The sequence below is a fragment of the Onychostoma macrolepis genome, chromosome 15 (genome assembly GCF_012432095.1).
Source record: "Onychostoma macrolepis isolate SWU-2019 chromosome 15, ASM1243209v1, whole genome shotgun sequence".
Lineage (NCBI taxonomy): Eukaryota > Metazoa > Chordata > Actinopteri > Cypriniformes > Cyprinidae > Onychostoma > Onychostoma macrolepis.
Genome location: NC_081169.1, coordinates 9,472,214 through 9,491,203, shown reverse-complemented (window position 1 = coordinate 9,491,203; position 18,990 = coordinate 9,472,214). Strand labels below are relative to the sequence as shown.

Here is an 18,990-nt window from a genome sequence, read left to right as displayed (position 1 = left end):
AATATTAAATTATTTAAATAACTGAAATTATAAGCTAAAAATGAAACTAAATCCGCCAGCTGGTGGCGGCAAGTCACTGATTTTATCACTGAATCATTCATTCAAATGATTCGTTCGAACAGCTGATTCATTCAGGAATGAAGCAAGTGACTGTCTTTGTGAATGGGTAATCGTGAATCACTGACTCACTAGATTTGTTCAAACACGCACATTCATTCATGAATGAAACACCGCTGGTTTTGCTTTTAGAGTTGCACAGCGGCTCACCTGTTACTTTATTTGGAACTATTTTCCTTGATGAAATAGAGCAACATCTGAGTACAGTTTCACTAAATTAAATGTATTTTTGTGGACTAGTCTTCACTTCTACAGCTCAATTACAGTGTCATCATTAGCATCTAGCAGGCTAATTTCATCCAAAGGTCCTTTCATATGACTTACGCTAGTATTCCACATTGCACTGAACTCTACAAAGTGCAGTGTCATGTTGCACACAGATCAAGGGCTATAACACAATGTTCAGAGTTCAAACAGCTTCAAATCTGACCCTGTTTGCCTGCTGTCCTTTCAAAGAACAGCCATTGACTAGTGGACAATTTGCATGATGTATCATTATCATTAGCAGAAAAGCTGACAGATGGAAGGCATGAAAGGCATATTGTGACAATCTCCCTGCTGAAATAAACCACTTAAAGAGGTCATATGATGTTGCTAAAAATAACATTATTTTGTGTTTTTGGTGTAATGCAATGTGTTTACGCGGTTCGAGGTTCAAAAAACACATTATTTTCCACATACTGTACATTATTGTTGCTCCTCTATGCTCCGCCTTTCTGAAACGCGTCGATTTTTACAAAGTTCATCGTTCTGCTTTCTGACCCTGCATAGACTGCAAGAGAACTACCATGGTTAAGGCACATAAAGGTAGTGAGGACATTGTTAAAATAGTCCACGCGACTATTATAGTGTAGGTGTGGTTTACTGGTTTTTGAGGGGTTTGGGCACTTTAAGACATCTTGGTCAGCCAGGGAGTCCATCTTAAACCTGGGTTAGGCTGGTCTTTTGCAAAATAATAAGGTGCATATGCATGCCTACCATTGGAAATGTATTTCCAAGCTGTTCCAAAACCAGTAACGCCATTATCAATGCCAACATTTGATGTTGCCGCTCTAGAGGAAGAGCACCAGAAGCAAGATGCAAGCAAGAAGTGCTGCGTTGCAGAATATCAGTTCCTGCCACATGTGAATTCACACAGACGGCACGTCTGAGATCCATAAAAAGACGTCTTCGGGGAGATGGAGAGAGAAAGAGCATAAATAAGGCTCAGGGATCCTTTATAAAGAGGAAGTCTACCTTAAGCATTCATGCATTGATTAATACCACCCATTCCCATTAGACAAGCATGAATGTCACCCAGGACCAAAGTCTACGTGACAGTACAGCGAGTGTGTACGTGCAGGAAGAATACTAAAAGTATGTGTATGTGTGTAGATGAGTGCGACTACACAAGACCCAGAATGGCTAATTCAATGTTCCCTGGCAAGCGTGCCAGTGTAACAGCAGTGGCTCTCCAGCTGAAATTGGCAGTTGGAGGCTTTTAGCAATTATGTTTTTGTTAGCGCTTACAGATGCTTGTCTCGGAGGCCAGGCAGTGCTGGCGGTGAAGCACTGTAATCAACCAAGCCTTGCTGAACAAAGGGGAGGGCCTGAGATCAAAGTCAATTTGCTCACAGGAGGAAAAAGAGCGGACGAGAGGGTGACAGGGCTAAGGACCGCTGGACTCTGATGACCTGAAGAAAACGTGTGCATGATCGTGATTGGGAAGAGGGTCGTGATATCGTGCTTCTCTCGTGTTAGCGAAGGCAGTAATGGCGGTCTGTCCTTTGAGGTGCAAACGGGTCTTGGCACTGGAAAGCATTCTGGAACTAAATTTCAAAATGAAGCCGTAGTGAAGTGCATCATCTCAGCTGTATTTTGTAACTTTTTCTTGTAGCAAACATTAGGCAAATTCTACTGGCGTGTTCAGTGAATAGGCTGAAGTAGGGCCTGAAACTTTTCAGAGGTGTTTTCATAACTTCATAAAATTTTGATCGTCAAAGGTTTTGAGAGCTCTTTTGCAACCTGGTTGCCAAAGCGTGGGACCTTTAAATATGGTTTAAAATACGTGATTTGTGTGATTTTGTACATTTCTAGTAACACATATCAGCACTACAATTTGTGTAAAATCTAAGGAAAAAAAATTAAAAATAAAAACCCTACTGAAAACCATACCTTTTTTTAAATCAAGTTACATTATTTAAAAAAAATATATATATAATTTAAGAATTATGTGATACAACAATGGCATCTATCTCAACAGCAAAATGTTTTATTTATTTAATTATTTTTTTTTATAATTTTACATATGTTAACAATGAACAATAATTTGTTACTGCATTTATTATGCTGGTTAATGCCAGTTTGTATATTAAATATCAACAACTATTACTATATATTAACTTAACTGATGTTCATGTCAAAATATATTGACACACTACCATTTCAAAAGTTTGGGTTAAGTAAGATTTTTTAAAATAATAATAATAATAATAATACATTTAAAGGGATAGTTCATTAAAAATGAAAATTACGTTATCATATACTCACTCTCCACTTATTCCAAACCTGTATGAGTTTCTTTCTTAAACCTTAACCCTAACTTTTCTTTCCAACCCTAACACGAAAGAAGATATTTTGAAGAATGTTGGTAACCAGTTGACAGTAGCCATTGAGATATACAGTATATATATATATATATATATATATATATATATATATATATATATATATATATATATATATATGTGGAGTCAATGATGACAGAATTTTCATTTTTGGGTGAACTGTCCCTTTAAATTAATATTTTTATTAAGCAAAAACACATTAATTTTAGTGACAGGGAAGACAATGTTTCCATTTCAAATAAATGCTGTTCAGTTATACTTTCTATTAATCAAAGAACCCTGAATAAATGTATCACAGTTTCCACAAAATAAAATATTAATCAACACAGCTGTTTTCAACATTGATAATGATAAGAAATGAGCAGCAAATCAGCATATCAGAATGATTTCTGAAGGATCATGTGCCACTGAAGACTGGAGTAATGATGCAGAAAATTCAGCTTTGCCATTGCAAAGATAAAATACATTAAAATAATTGAATTATTTAATGCAAAAATTAAAATACAAACCTCTGAACGGTAGTGTGTAAGTATACAAGTACTAAATAAATAAACAGAGTAAATCCTACAATTTTAATGGTTCACAATGATTCTACAATGATTTTAAGTGTGATCTGCTCAATGCAAATATAGTAGGAACTTATAGTATAGAAGTAGAAATATAGTAGGCCAAATTATAACCAATACATGCCTGTATGACACACTGACCCTCCTTACAACACTTTCATATTCATCAGCAGAAATCATCCCCACGAGATCCCCTGTGCTCTGCCTCACACATAATATGCATTTCCCTCCTTTATTACAATCATTACGCAATTTTTTTTTTTTTTGTATAAAGTCATCAAGCATCTTTGAGCTATAAAGCGTGCTGCTGTTTTGCCCGAGGACAAGCCTGTTACAGATTCAAGGAGGAATGCTGATATGCTTGAATTATTTAGAATGGCGTTCAGGTAAATGCCCCTGACAGATAATAGGAGAATGATGACCTGACACAATCACAGACGCCTGTTGGCACGCAGCGTATCAAAGACACATCAGGCCTGACAGGATGTGCTTTCATGATGATACCCAACAGGGATTTACAATACTCCATCCTTCTGAATGGAGAGAAGCACCTGAAGAACGCGCCCATTGAGAGTAGAGAACCAAAGATTGAGAGGAAAAAAAACCAAAGCAAAGCATCGAAGGTTTGAGCTCCTGTCAAAAGCTGATGTCGACAGAATTTTAATGGCTGATGTTTGTGGTGGAGTGCTTAACTCAGGGGAAACTTTGTCTTCTTTTTTTGCAAAGAGAGAAACAGTCTGAGGAACAAAACTGCTGCTCTTCTTGCTGAAAGGACACGGGAGAGACTTTTTAAGGCGTTCAAGTGCTTTGTCTCTCTCTCCAGAATCCAAATTCATGACCATGTCCGCCTCCGTGAAGCTTTTTTTTGTTTTGGGTTTTACCTGTAGTAAAGTTTCAGTTTGCAACTCCACTTGTTTACAGAAATATGGCTTCTGCAGCTGTCATTTGATTAGGCGGGAACTCACGCCAAAGTGTATTTTAATGTGTAAACAGTCAAAAAACCTAGTTTTGGCCCATTTTACACGTGGTATTGAATATAAGCGTAAACAGGCTGCAAAGTGTTTTGTGCTCCAGTGTTTCAGGGACACATTTGGCCTCATCGGCGCTGTAAACACAAATGCATCCTAATGTGCTCTAGAAAAAAACAAACAAAAAAAAAAACACCTACTCATCTGTCATGTGAACTATTCAGCTTTAAAAGGAAAAAAGTAGAAGAAAAAAAAAAAAAACATCCAAGCTGAACATCTGTTAAAGTACAGTACCTTCTCAAATTCACCTAATATCGCAAAGCAATGACAAAGATTAAGTGCCACAAATGCAATGGGAGTTGACTGAAATTATGAAATATTATGGTTGTGGTAAGATTACAATTGGCAAATCAAATTATGATGATCAACAAGTGAAATGATTCATGGTCACATGAGCAGACATTAAAACAAGAGAAAGTAAACTATTTATAATAATATAATAAATCATGATTGTCTTTTTATTTAATAAATATTTGAATGAATGCATGAATGAATGAATGAATGAATACTGGGACTTAATATTTGGAGATAAATAAAATATTAAAAAGGACATTAAAAAGGCGAAAAATAAAAAATAATATCATCATCATAACAACAACAATTAATTATTGTTATTATATATTATCACTAATAATAATAATAATAATACATTATTATTAGTAGTCGTAGTAGCAGCAGCAGTAGTAGTAGTAATAATAATAATAATAATAATGTTATTGCAGCAAATAAACGGAATACTACTACTACTAATAATAATGAATTATTATTACTATTATTATTATTATTAGTAGTAGTAGTAGTAGTAGTATTCCGTTTATTTGCTGCAATAATGAGGCATATTTGTGAACTAAAATAGATTATTTTTGCAACAGTAAAATGTCCAGTGAAATATTTTGGTTTGCAATGAGATCTTGTGGTCACAAAGATCATGTGACACACCATCCAATAGCAATTCAACTAAAATGTTAAAATGTTATATTTGCAGTGAGATTAAAATTTTCAAATATAATATTAAGGAGCAATATAGTGGTCTATTGGTGGCACAATTCAAAACTGTATAATAAATGAACTGAACTATATATAAAAACCAGAGACACAATCACAAGGACACATTTGAGATGTAAAACAGTCCACTGAGGCTTCCTGAACACACCAAAAACACACAAGCCCATTTCACTCTCACACATCTAAAGATATAATGCTATGACTTTACCCGACCGATCTGATACCGCCTAACAGACGACTGTGAGATAACAGAGAGAAATATGGATGCATACGTACAGATATATGCGTGTAAGATGGTTGGGGTTTAATGAAAAAGCACTCTGGACTCGTTGGGTCATACTTGTTTACCTCTTCTGACACAGAGTGGCACTTTCATCTGTCTTCTGCTCTAATTGGACGGTCTGCTTTGACTCTCATCTTTCGAGCATGGTTACCTTACAGACAAACGCACGCACATGCACACACACACATACACACAGTAACGCGTGTTTACCTCCCGTGCTCATAATGAGAACCATTTCTGCGGCTTCTCAGCTGTCTGCATCTGAAAGCTGGGTTCTCCGTCAGTTCCCTGCTGAAAACACTTCCTGCAGCTTCACAGCGACACGGACGCAACTAAACCTGTTGTACACAATCACACTCTTTAATGAATATTCTGTCATCATTTGCTCACCCGCATGCTGTTGCAAACAAAACTTCAGTTGCTTGTTACACAAAAGCTATTGTACGTCTTCAGAAGACTTGCCATAAGTCATACGGACCAATTTTATGGCGTTTTTGCAACCAGTATAATATTCAAAAATATTAAATAAAAATCGAGTTCCACTGAACATCATATGGGTTTGGAATGAGGGATGAGGGTTGTGATATATAGATAGATAGAAAGAACGATAGAATGAAAAAAATGAATAAATATTGATGATGATAACAGCATTATTATTATTATTATATTTAAATTCTTATTATTATTTAAGGTCTTAGCTGCAATATAGTGGTGTAATAATAATAATAATAAAAATAGGAAATGATTACATTAAAAACAACAACAACAACAACAACAACAATAATAATAATACACATTGCAAATAATTGCATTAATATTATTATTATTATTATTATTACATGTTGATTATTATTACATGATGATTATTATTACAGTTATTTATTATTATTATTATTATTATTATTATTATTATTATTCTGGGTATTTGCTGCAATACAGTGGTGTAATTAAAAATGAAAATATAATAATAATAATAATAAATATTGGGAATGAATACATTATTATTATTATTACAACATGATTATTATTACAGTTATTTATTATTATCATAATTATTATTTAGGGTATTAGCTGCAACATTGCAGTGTATTTCTGGCCCAAATCTGCTTATTTTTGTAACAGTAAAATATCCATTGAAATAATATTTTTTGGTTTGCCTTCTTAGCATGCAATAACAAAGATCATGTGAATCACTTTTTGAATAATTTGAATCAAAGTGAATAATACAATCAGAAATGTGGAAGAATGTTACCATACAGTTTTTTTACAACTCATGTTTTGTTATTGTTTATGTTTTGTTATAGTATGCATTCATATTTTGGTTTTATTTTTATATTTCAGTATTTTTTTAAAAGTTTTTAAGTTTTAGTAATTTAGGCATGTACTTTGTCATTTTTATTATTTTTTACATTTCTATTTATTTTTATTTACGTTTTAGCAATTTTAGTACTTCAATTTAAACTTAAAAAATAGACAAAAATAGAAATGTTGCCTTGGTAACCAACTGAAATAACTTTTTCATCTAATATTTCTTATTTTATTTTTATTTGATTTATTTCAGCTTTATTTCAATTAAAGCAAACAATTTTAATAGTTTTAGAATTTGTTATAGTTAATAACAACACTGCTTTTCTCAATCTTTGAGAGCAGTATTATGAAGTTGCCATCAGACGGAGCATCTAAAGAGGTGAAGGATACTTCCCCGGCGGCCCTACTGCCACTCTGTAGTTGCTGTAGCTGTTGGTTGGGTGGAAGTTGAAGATGAAGATGACGTTGGCCCTCTCGAAGATGATCACCTTGTCTCCCTCGTGTTTGGCGCTGATGTAAGCCTACAGAGAGAGACGGAGATCAAAGATTGAGCACAGTGGGACTGCATGAGATTTGTGTGCTTTTAATCACACATGTTCTGTATCTCAGCCTTTGCATGTTTGATCTTTAGCAGTAACGCTGTGGTTCCCATCTGTACAGATATTGTTGAAAATCCCACAACTTTTTGTGCCCTATGCATGAACTCATTGCTAATCATCCCGACATTATTAAATCTCTGTTCTGTAAGATGGATTTTGAGAAACATCTAACAAGAAGTTTCTCACTGCACTGAAGTTTCATAGTATGCAAGAAGTTTCATTTGGAAAAAAAAAAAAAGATTAAATGTAAAAAATAATAAAAATAAAATGAGAGACAATAAAGAAAGAAAAAAAGAAACTAATCAAATGTATTCCACAATAAAATATTTTAATCAATATTAAATATAATAAACAAAATAAATGATGATTATTAGTTAAACAGTGCAAAATAAATGTAGTAATAAATTACTACATTCTTAAAAGCAAAAAAGAACACATAAATAATTTTATGTAACACACATAAATAAATAAATACATATTTTTATTTGAAATAATCTAGATTCATAATTAAATAAAAGTCTTAAAGGAAGTCTCTCACTGCGATAAAGGTTCATATTATGCAAGACGTTTCATTTGGCTCAAATATGAATAAAAATATAAATATATTTTAAAAATAAAAATATAAATAAAAGCTAAAAGACAATTAAGGAAGAGACAATAAAAATTGGAGAAATAATAAATACAATTATTATTATTACACAAACACTTTATTCATCATGTATGTATTTCTTGTACATAGTTAAAAATAAATAAGCTTAATAAATTTTAATAAATAATTAAAATTAGTGCCAAATAAACTAAACGACTGTCGAAAAAGAGTTATGATTTACATATATATATATATTACACAATCTAAATAAATAAATATACAAATACATTAATAAAATTAGTGCAAATTTAATTAAAAAATAAAATAAAAATAAAACATCGGGATCGACTATACTCTTAAAAATAAATTATAAGAAAAAGTAAAAATAACCATTAAAGTATTTCACTATTGTGATTAATTATATATATATTTTTTTAATATTATTATTATTATTTTTTTTCCCATCTATGGTTTAGATGCAGTGTATTTGAGAATTGGTGGCCAGCTTATTTTTTGAAACTGTAAAATTTCAAATGAAATAAATATCAAGAAGCAAGAAGAATATTTTCAAAGGATCCATCCACTGAAGATCTTTCTCCCTACAAAACACAGACCCTTCAAACTACTCAAACTCCAACTTTTGAAATGTGGGATTTTTTTTTTTTTTATCTAACTGAAATCCAGAGATGACACTCTTGGGGCAAAACTGCAGCTCGCTGTCAGCAGCAGATGACTGCCAATGATGTAGCTGGTTTCCAGCAGAAAGACGAGTCTGTAACATGCCATTACCAGAGATTATCAATGTCACTCTGCCCCACTATTTTTAGTGGTCCAGACCCTCAACCAATTTGGGAACTGAATACGAAAGAGAGATAAGAAGCGCTCTCACTGAACAGATAAGACATCCAGATGAAGGAGACAGAATTCAGGATTCATCTGAAGAGTTCTTTTCTGTAGCTCTTATACTTAGCAGGGTTAGAAATTAACTTTTCTATTAAGGGCAATAATTGCTCCCTTGAATTAATTTTGAGGGGGCATATTACCATTGTAAGAGCAAAAATATTCTTAATTGTAAAGTTCAGTTCTTATTCTGCTGGATCTATCAGCTGCTTTTGACACTGTCAATCATCAGATCCTCCTGTCCACCCTCTCATCACAGGGATTCCACTTCGCTGGTTTGAATCCTATCTCACTGGTAGATCATTCAGGGTGGCCTGGGGGGGAGGGGGATGTATTAAAAGCACATATACTGGTCACTGGGGTTCCTCAGGGATCGGTTCTTGGACCCCTCCTCTTCACCACATACACTACATCACTGGGTCCCATCATACAGGCACATGGCTTCTCCTACCATTGCTATGCTGATGACACACAGCTCTATCTCTCATTTCAACCAGATGATCCAACTGTAGCTGCACGGATCTCAGGCTGTCTGGCGGACATCTAAGCATAGATGAAAGAACGTCACCTACAGCTCAACCTGGCAAATACTGAGCTTCTTGTCTTCCTTGCCACTCCAACTCTACAGCATGATTTCACCGTCTAGGTTCTTCTACAATTACCCCATCAACTTCGGTCAGAAATATTGGTGTAATCTTTGATGACCAGCTGACTACATGCTCGATCTTGCAGGTTTGCACTGCACAACATCAGAAATATCAGGCCCTTTCTAACGGAGCATGCTGCACAACTTCTTGTCCAGGCTCTTGTCATTTCTAGGCTGGACTACTGCAATGCTCTTCTGGCTGGACTTCCATCAAGCACAATCAAACCTCTACAAATGATTCAGAATGCAGCAGCAGCACGACTGGTCTTCAATGAGGCCAAAAGGGCCCATGTTACACCTCTCTTTGTTTCCCTGCACTGACTCCCGGGTTGCGGCTCGCATAAAGTTCAAGACATTGATGCTTGCATATACAACAGCCACAGGCTCAGCACCCGCCTACTTACACTCACTATTATGAATCTACATCCCCTCCAGAAGTCTGAGATCCACTAGTGAGAGACGCCTCATGGTACCATCACAGAGAGGCTCAAAATCACTTTCCAGAACATTCTTGTTCACCATCCTGGCTGGTGGAATGATCTTCCCACCCCTATCCGGAATGCTAAATCCCTGACAATTTTCAAGCGACAGCTGAAAACTAATCTCTTTCGACGCTTCTTGACTTCATCCTAAATTAAAGAAAAAAAAAAAACAACAACTTTGTCTTTCTCTTTATTTATTCCTTCCCTTTCTAGCTTGTACTTGTTTGAGCAATGCATGAAACTTGGTATTACAAGCACTTCCTGTGTCTGTTTGCCTCTTTAAGAAGAATCACTTATTCCCCAATTGCAAGTCGCTTTGGATAAAAGCGTCTGCAAAATGGCTAAATGTAAATATATTGCAATATTATGACAACAATTATTACACTACTGTCGATTGTGGCTCTTGATATTGTAATAATGACTATTAATGTTGATTAATATACTACATAAAATGTTTTTGTGTTTGAGGAAACAGCTCCTCATATTCTAGCTACACAGACAAAAAAAAAAAAACTAATAAAAAAAAAAAACTAAGGCATTTATGAATTAGTTTTATGCTTTTTATGCTTTAGAAAATCAAGACTTTACATTGGTTATTTTAAAATTGCTAATTCGCAGCATGAAAAAAAAGGGTAATTCAAATATAAATTATATACAGAAAGCAAGAAAAGATTATTAAAGCATCAATGACCTCACCTCAGTATAGCGCGAATAGCACTACCAAAAAATCCTGTTAGTGGCTGCTCACACAGAACGCATTTGTCTACTTCACTGCGCTACTTTTCCATTGCTATTCTATGTAAACAAATAAACGCCACGGACGGACGTGTTTGACCGTTGCAATCGCGTCTTATGCAGCGTCTTGTGCGAGTTCAGGTTAAAAGAAGTTCAAGCCTTAAGACCTTTTTCCCCGTTCCACTGCCCACATCTCGCATTTTTCAAAGCAAAAACACGGTTAGCGTGAACTGGTCCCCATACTCACAGAAGCTTTCTACACTGAAAAATTTGTCTCTTACTACTATCTGGACTTGTTGTTCATGATGAGAGAACTCACGAGAGTGCAGTACAGTCAGAGTTACTAGTTTTTCACAACAAATCCCACCCAATTGCCATTCAAAACTAGCCAAAAGCTAGTCCAATCTCATTTCGAGGGGGGTCCCCCAGTAAAAATTTGCATACCAGGGGTTAAATATCACGTTACTGGGGTCGCTTCCAGTAACGTGATGAAACCACAGTCAACATATAGAGTATGAAGACTAGACATGTTTCAAAGGTCATAGATGCTTTTCAAAGAACTTGTTCATGTCTATTAGACACATGAAAAAAAACCCACATAAGATAAAGACAATATCTGTGCTGTGATTTCAGCTATACTTGCATGTAAAATTAGAGAAGCAACATAATATCTGTGTTTAACTGAAAGCGCTGCTCCTCTCCGCCGCTCGCTGATATATGTATATATATGTGTGTATATATATGTGTGTATGTATGTATGTATGTGCAGGGGCATTTTTTGCCCTTTTACCTTAAATTTGAGGGGCATTTTTGTCGCTTTGGTAGCATTTTTGCCCCCAAGCCCAGTTACTTCCCACTATAGTAAAACCGTAGCAACCATGTATTGATTACCATTTGTGTAACCACAGTTTTACTACAAATACCATGGTTTAACTATGGTCAGTGTAGCAAAACCATGGTTTACTTACCAATGGTTTAACTATAGCAGAGATAGGCAACGTTAGGCCTGGAGTGTCGATATCCTGCAGAGTTTACCTCCAAACCTAATTAAACACACCTGAACAAGCTAATCAAGGTCTTCAGGATCACTAGGGCTAAGGCAGGTGAGGGTTTTTTTTTCAGAGTTGGAACTAACTCTGCAGGACATCGACACTCCAGGACCGTTGCCTATCCCTGAACTATAGTAACCATTTTGTTTTTTAATTTTAATTAAACCATGAGTGATTTTCTTAAAGGTTTCAACCCAAATTAAGATCCATTTGAGCAGGCTGTAAAGAATGTTTGTTACTAGCTAGGAAACTGCAACCTTTAAAAGGTGCCATAGAATGGAAAACTGTATTTACCTTGGCATAGTTGAATAATAAGAGTTCTGTACATGGAAACAACATACCGTGAGCCTCAAACACCATTGTTTCCTCCTCCTTTTGTAAATCTCGTGCATGAAAAAGACCACTGAAAAAGAGGCTAATCCCAACATAACACTGACTGTGATGTTACAGTCGGGATTGTTAATGTTTACACCCCCAACATTTGCATAATGTATACCAGCCCATGTTCTAGGCCAGAAGGACCTGCACAGCCGAATCATCGATACAGTGTTGCCAGATATTGCTATTAAAATAAACAAAAAACGATAACCAATAAATAAATAAAATTGCTGACCCTAAAAGACAAGTCCAAAAATGCTTATAACAGCTGGATCTGGCAACACAGAGGCTGCGTCCGTGGCCACACCCTCACTCACAACTCTCTCTCAAGCCTCGTTCACTCCGCAGCGTCTCACTAAACATTGTTGCAAAATCTCTCAAAATCCGTATCTTCGTTTCATACAGGCTCAAACATATAAGGTTGGATGCCTAATCTCGTCATCGTTCACGCCGGACAGTAGAGATCTGTTTGCTGTGTGAGCTACTGAAATGAGCCGCGCTGTGAAACAGCCAATCAGAGCATAGCTCAACATTATTATTCATGACCCTTCCAAATAAGGTAATAACAGACCATTTAATTCTAGGGACAAATCCTAGGGTTGTAAAAGGACATGTAAAACCGTTTCTGGAGATTTTTTGCCCTTACCTAAGCCACATACCTTCTATGTACCGTATTGACCTGAATACAAGACAATGTTTTTTTCTTGGAAATACATCTGAAAAAACGCGGTCGTCTTATATTCAGGGTCTAGACTTTGACATGTCAATAATACACCCACAACAATAGGTGGCGCCAAATACATGTAAAACGAGTGTGCCATGAAATATGTAATGTACTGTGTTGTAAAGATCGCGAGTGAAAACAAAAGAAAAAGAAAAGCTTACAGCGGCATGAATCGTGACTGTCATGTTAGCCTGATGGGAACAAACTTCCTCTGTAAGTGATTTTAAAATTTAAGACAGTACCCAGATTTGAAGACTACAATACGATTTCACTTCAACTGTTAATAACATTTTGGTAGGCTATGATGAGATGGAAAAACAATGTTATATAATTCAGATGGGCTACCTGTTGTTTTTATGGTATATCAAAAAGTGTATATTTTTTCAAATGTGATTGTTGGTACCTTTTACCAGTATTTATCATGCTTTCAAAACAAAAATTAAAATTGGAAAAATATGCAATATGAAAATAATTTAAGAAATAATGTTTTTTGTTTTTTTTTTCTCAGGAAAACACAAGATTTGTTTTTTCAAAAAGCCTTTTTCCAAAAGGTACATCTGGAAAAAGGGGGGGTCGTCTTATATTCAGGCCAATACGGTAGATATCAGAGAACAATTTAAAATATTGTATCAATGCATTCTATGGCACCTTTAAATGTCTGTCTTTATCTGTGCCAATGTCTTCATTTGCTTTTAAAATGTGCTGCAAGCAACAGCCACAACTATGCGTTAGTCCAGTCTCATATTTTTATTCCCTCATTCATCATAACAGTCATAAGTACTGGTCAGTCCTAAAAACCAGTTGGTTTTCAGTCCTAAAACCAGTCAGTTGATTCAAGCACATAAATCTAGCCCAAAATATTCTTCTAGCACTTTCCTTCACTTTAAATGCTAATATTTGGTATATTTAATATATTTAAGAACACAAATCCCCTGTTAGTCATTTGTAAAGTACAAGGATCGAAGGAAGGAATACATTCCATTCCAGCAGCCGTTCGTCCTTTTTTTTAACAGTAACATGAGTCTTGCATTTTGGAGGAATTTACTGTAAATAGTCTAGATCTGAGGGGTTACATTTTCATCGACATGGCTGGTGCAAAAGCAGATCCATTGAAGTAGACACATAAGTGAGGAGGTGAGGCAATGCTCTTCATTGTCATGATATACTGGCGCCAAACTGCCGTACAGGAGATAATGTGTGTTATGGAGTGCTGGAACTATATCCCTTAGTGCACACACAAACAGTTTAGTGTTTTAATAGAGATTACCATCATGCCTGGTTTCAATTCATAGCTAAAAGTAGGGATCTATTTGAGGGCCATGAGTGTCCTAAAAAGATTATGAATCACGGGGCAGGAAGTTTGCATATTCTATGAAAATGGTTAGGAAAGGTTTATACATGTTTATGAAACAGTAATGCTTTAGTTGTTTTAAGCAATATAATTTTAAGATATTTACGTAAGAAAATATTGACCAAACAGCATCCAGGACTAGAACTATCTGTCTTATAATTAATTATAATAAATAATCTATCACAACTATTCCTTGATAAGGATCTGTATAAAAAAACAAACAAATAGTAAGGCCATCCATCTAAAGAAAGAAACTTTGTTGCTATATATTAACTATATTTAATTAATTAATACTGTATTTTATGTGCCATTGTGGAAATTTTTTTATCACTTAGAATTCTTTTATTTACCCTAAATTCTTAAAAATGAAGCCACACATCAATACATAATCAATAACAGTTTTCTTAAAAACGCTGTGCACATTTAGTGGATGTGCAGCATAATTAAAATTTGCAGAGCACTGTGTTTATTGTTTTCCATTTTAGTACTGAATTTAAATTAGGGGGATATGTACACTACCATTTAAATGTCGTTTTTTAATATTCTTTTATATCATCATTCATAATAATAATAATAATACATGTTTTTTGGCCAGCAAATCAGCATATTAGAAAGATTTCTGAAGGATCATGCGACGCTGAAGACTGGAGTAATGAAGATGAAAATTCAGCTCTGCATCACAAAAATATATTACATTTTAAAATACCGTATTGAGCCGAATATAAGACGATGTTTTTTTTCTTGGAAATACATCTGAAAAAACGTGGTCGTCTTATATTCAGGGTCTAGACTTTGACATGTCAATAATACACCCACAACAATAGGTGGCACCAAAAACGCATAAAACAAGTGTGTCATGAAATATGTAATGTACTGTGTTGTAAAGATCGCGAGTGAAAACAAAAGAAAAAGAAAAGCTTACAGCGGAAAACTTATGAGTCGTGACTGTCATGTTAGCCTGATGGGACCAAACTTCCTCTGTGAGTGATTTTAAAACATAAGACTGTACCCAGATTTGAAGACTACAATAAGATTTCACTTCTACCGATAATACAATTTTGGTAGGCTACTTTGAGATGGATAGACTAAATGTTATATAATTCAGATGGGCTACCTGTTATTTTTATGGTATATCAAAAAGTGTATTTTTTCCCCCCAATGTCATTGTTGGTACATTTTACCAGTACTTACCATACTTTCAAAACAAAAATACATTTTTTTAAAAGTTTTACAGAGAGAAAAAAAAAAAACAAGATTTGGTTTTCAAAAAGCCTTTTTCCAAAAGGTACATCTGGAAAAAGGGGGGTCGTCTTATAATCAGGGTCGTCTTATATTCGGGTCAATACGGTATATTAAAACAGAAAACTTGTAAGTCACAATATCATAATACTGACTAGGACAGTGTTTATGCAAATATTTAGTTATTTAAACTGCCTTGAGTTAAAACACAATATAGCAAATTATTAGTCATACACAACTCCTGATTTTAGGGGATTTCACAGGATGCAGAAGCAACTTGTTGCCACAAGGGCACAGACCCCGCTGGCCCTCTCCAACTGCCCTCAACATTTCAATGACCTTCAGGATGTCTGCGGGGTTTTATTGCATTCTGTGTTCTATTAAATTAGCCAGTGTTTTGACTTCCACAGTTACTCATTTATGACTAAGCACTGATTTGCTCAGGGCTCAAATGTAGAAACTTATCTGACAGACCTTTGGAAACCCATGACGCCATACTGAGGATCTGGATGAATTACTTTACACAAAAAGAAACATATTTTCTTAAGACAGAAAGAGTTATGATAATTATGAAGAGCTATGATAAACACGAGTACTGTAAGCCTTTCATCCTGAAAGGAGAAGTTCACCCAAAATGTAAATTTGCTGAAAATGTGCTCACTCCCAGGCCATCCAAGATGCACATGAGTTTGTTTCTTCTTTGGAAATGATTTGGAGAAATTTATCATTACATCACTTGCTCACCAATGGATCCTCAGCAGTGAATGGGTGCCGTCAGAATGAGAGTCCAAAAACATCACAATAGTCCTTAAGTAATCCACATGACTCCAGTCCATCAATTAATGTATTATAATGACAGTCCATAATCCACAATAACGCTTCCTCCAGTGAAAAGAAATCATCAAAATCCACCGATATTGTTTAGATCTGTTTTGGACTGTTTGCACTTGCTTGATCTGTGCATATTTCTCCCCTGAATCAGACAAGATTACTTTTTCACTGGAATAAGTGATATTATGGACTTGCATTTCCCCTGCAAAGTTTTTAAGTTCAAAATGTCTTAATGATTGATTTGTTTCTTATAAACAAGGAGCTTTTCACATCACAAGACATGAACTGATGGACTGGAGAGGTGTGGATTACTTGTGGATTATTGTGATGTTTTTAATCATCTGTTTGGACTCTCATTCTGACGGCACCCATTCACTGCAGAGGATCCACTGGTGAGCAAGTGATGTAATGCAAAATTTCTCCAAATCTGTTTTGATGAAGAAACAAACTCGTCTACATCACGGATGATCTAAGGAGTTATTAAACTTTCAGCAAATTTTCATTTTGGGGTGAACCACTCCTTGAGATGAATACTTTATGGGAAGCATCCTTATTTTCAAGTCAAGTAAATTGGGTCAATGCTGATTTCACATCGACTCTAAAGCACAAAAACTGATGTAAACAAACTATTTCTGAAAATCTGTGAAACTAGAGCACTTGAGCTGCACGTGTCTAGACATATCGTATGTGTCCTGCTGTGTGCAGTAGTGGACAGACTGTAAATAATATATGACTGGCCCTCAGCACAGAAAGACAGGAATAGAGAAACAGAGAAATAGACAGAAGCAGGGATGAGTTACTGAACAGCAGTCCTGTTTGCAGCACAGCAGGCGTTCTGTATGATTGTTGCTGCACGTAAACAGCGCTCGGCTAAAATCACAGCTTTAGTCTTTAGAAGCCTGCTGAGCAACTGTTTCAAATTAGCGGGCGGCCCATGCAACCGGCTTTTCAACTGAAGTCCCCTGCAGGGCTGGAGGATATATTGAAAACTGATGATATAGTACTTGTGATTTCTGCTGGAGATATCAAATGTGATGGAGCTTATAAAGCCACGCAGCAATGGTTTTAATTGAGCTTTCCAAAGATTATCTTATTAGACTAGCTTTGTGATGGTTCCTTGTCTCGCATGCAACTTCAGGGTCTGAGAGCCTTAAACGTCAAGATTTTCTTTGGGAATAGCACATAAAATGTGCCTATACCTGTATTGTGAGAAAACACATTCCAGCAAAGAAGAACTTGAAGGTTGGCTTACACTTTTGTTTTTTAGCCAATCTCTTCCTGTCAATAAATTCATCATTAGTAGTTTGCTGACATTTCTTGAAACAGCTTGACATCTGTTACAGCACATTGTCTCATTTAGATTCAAGCTGATTCATGATATTTTTATGAATCAAAGTGAGTCATTTCATTGAATTGATCAAGTTGAAGTACATGCAAATAAGAAATGTTTCTGAAATAAAATATATTCTTATTATTATCAAGGTTGAAAACAATTGTGCTGCTTAATAATTTTGCCAAAGCACTTTATTTCAAATAGAATTCTTTTGAAACACTACAAACAAGGGCATTCTAGTTTATCGTCCATCCTATTCCACCCTCTGTCCCACCCCAGTCTCCATCTAAGTACTGCAAAACCGCGAAGGGAATTAAGAATTCAGTTCACGCACACACATGCTCTTCTCGCTGGAGCGATACTTTGTTAGCACTCTGTCAGCGCTGTGGAGAGAGAGTTGGGTGTCTGAGTGGGTGCCAAGGTTTTTACTGTCGATTATCTACCCTGGGAAAAGACAAGGATGATACACAGCAATTACAAACGCTCAGACACCCAAGACGTGCTCAAAGCTCAACTCATCTTTTCTAAAAGCCTCTCATTAGAGTCGTCGGAGCTCGTTTGCTCTCCCAAACTACAGGAAATACAGGTTACAGGTGAATATTTTTAAAAAGAACTGATTGTGGTATCAATATGATGAATTGCATTATAATCAGAACAGATTTCAGTAAATGTTTCCTATTCCAGTACCAATTATTTTATTGGTAAACTCAGTTTATAAACAGTTTTTATTTTATAACTGCCAACATTTCTAATTTTCATTTATTTTAACTATATATATATATATATATATATATATATATATATATATATATATATATATATATATATATATACATACATATACATATACACATATATACACACACACACACACACATATACATACACATATATATACACACACACACACATATACATATACATATACACATATATATACACATATACATATACATATATATATATATATATATATATATATATATATATATATATATATATATATATATATATATAGATATAGATATAGATATAGATATATATATATAGATAGACACACTGATTATAAAGTTTGATCTGAATGGACTTTATTTTATAAATACTACTACTACTACTACTAATAATAATAATAAATGAATAAATGACAAAAACTAAACAAAACATTAAAATAATAAAAAGAAATCAGAACAAATAAAAATAATCTATTCAAAATGTTAACAG

General features: G+C 34.9%; 1 protein-coding gene across 1 annotated transcript in view; it reads right to left on the bottom strand.

Moving 5' to 3' along the window:
* Window positions 1–18,990, bottom strand: part of gbe1b (glucan (1,4-alpha-), branching enzyme 1b) — a 154,430-nt gene that overhangs the window by 20,604 nt on the left and 114,836 nt on the right. The window contains exon 14 of the mRNA XM_058745129.1: window positions 7,304–7,434. Coding sequence (XP_058601112.1) covers window positions 7,304–7,434 — 131 coding nt within the window. The remainder of the gene's footprint in view (window positions 1–7,303; window positions 7,435–18,990) is intronic.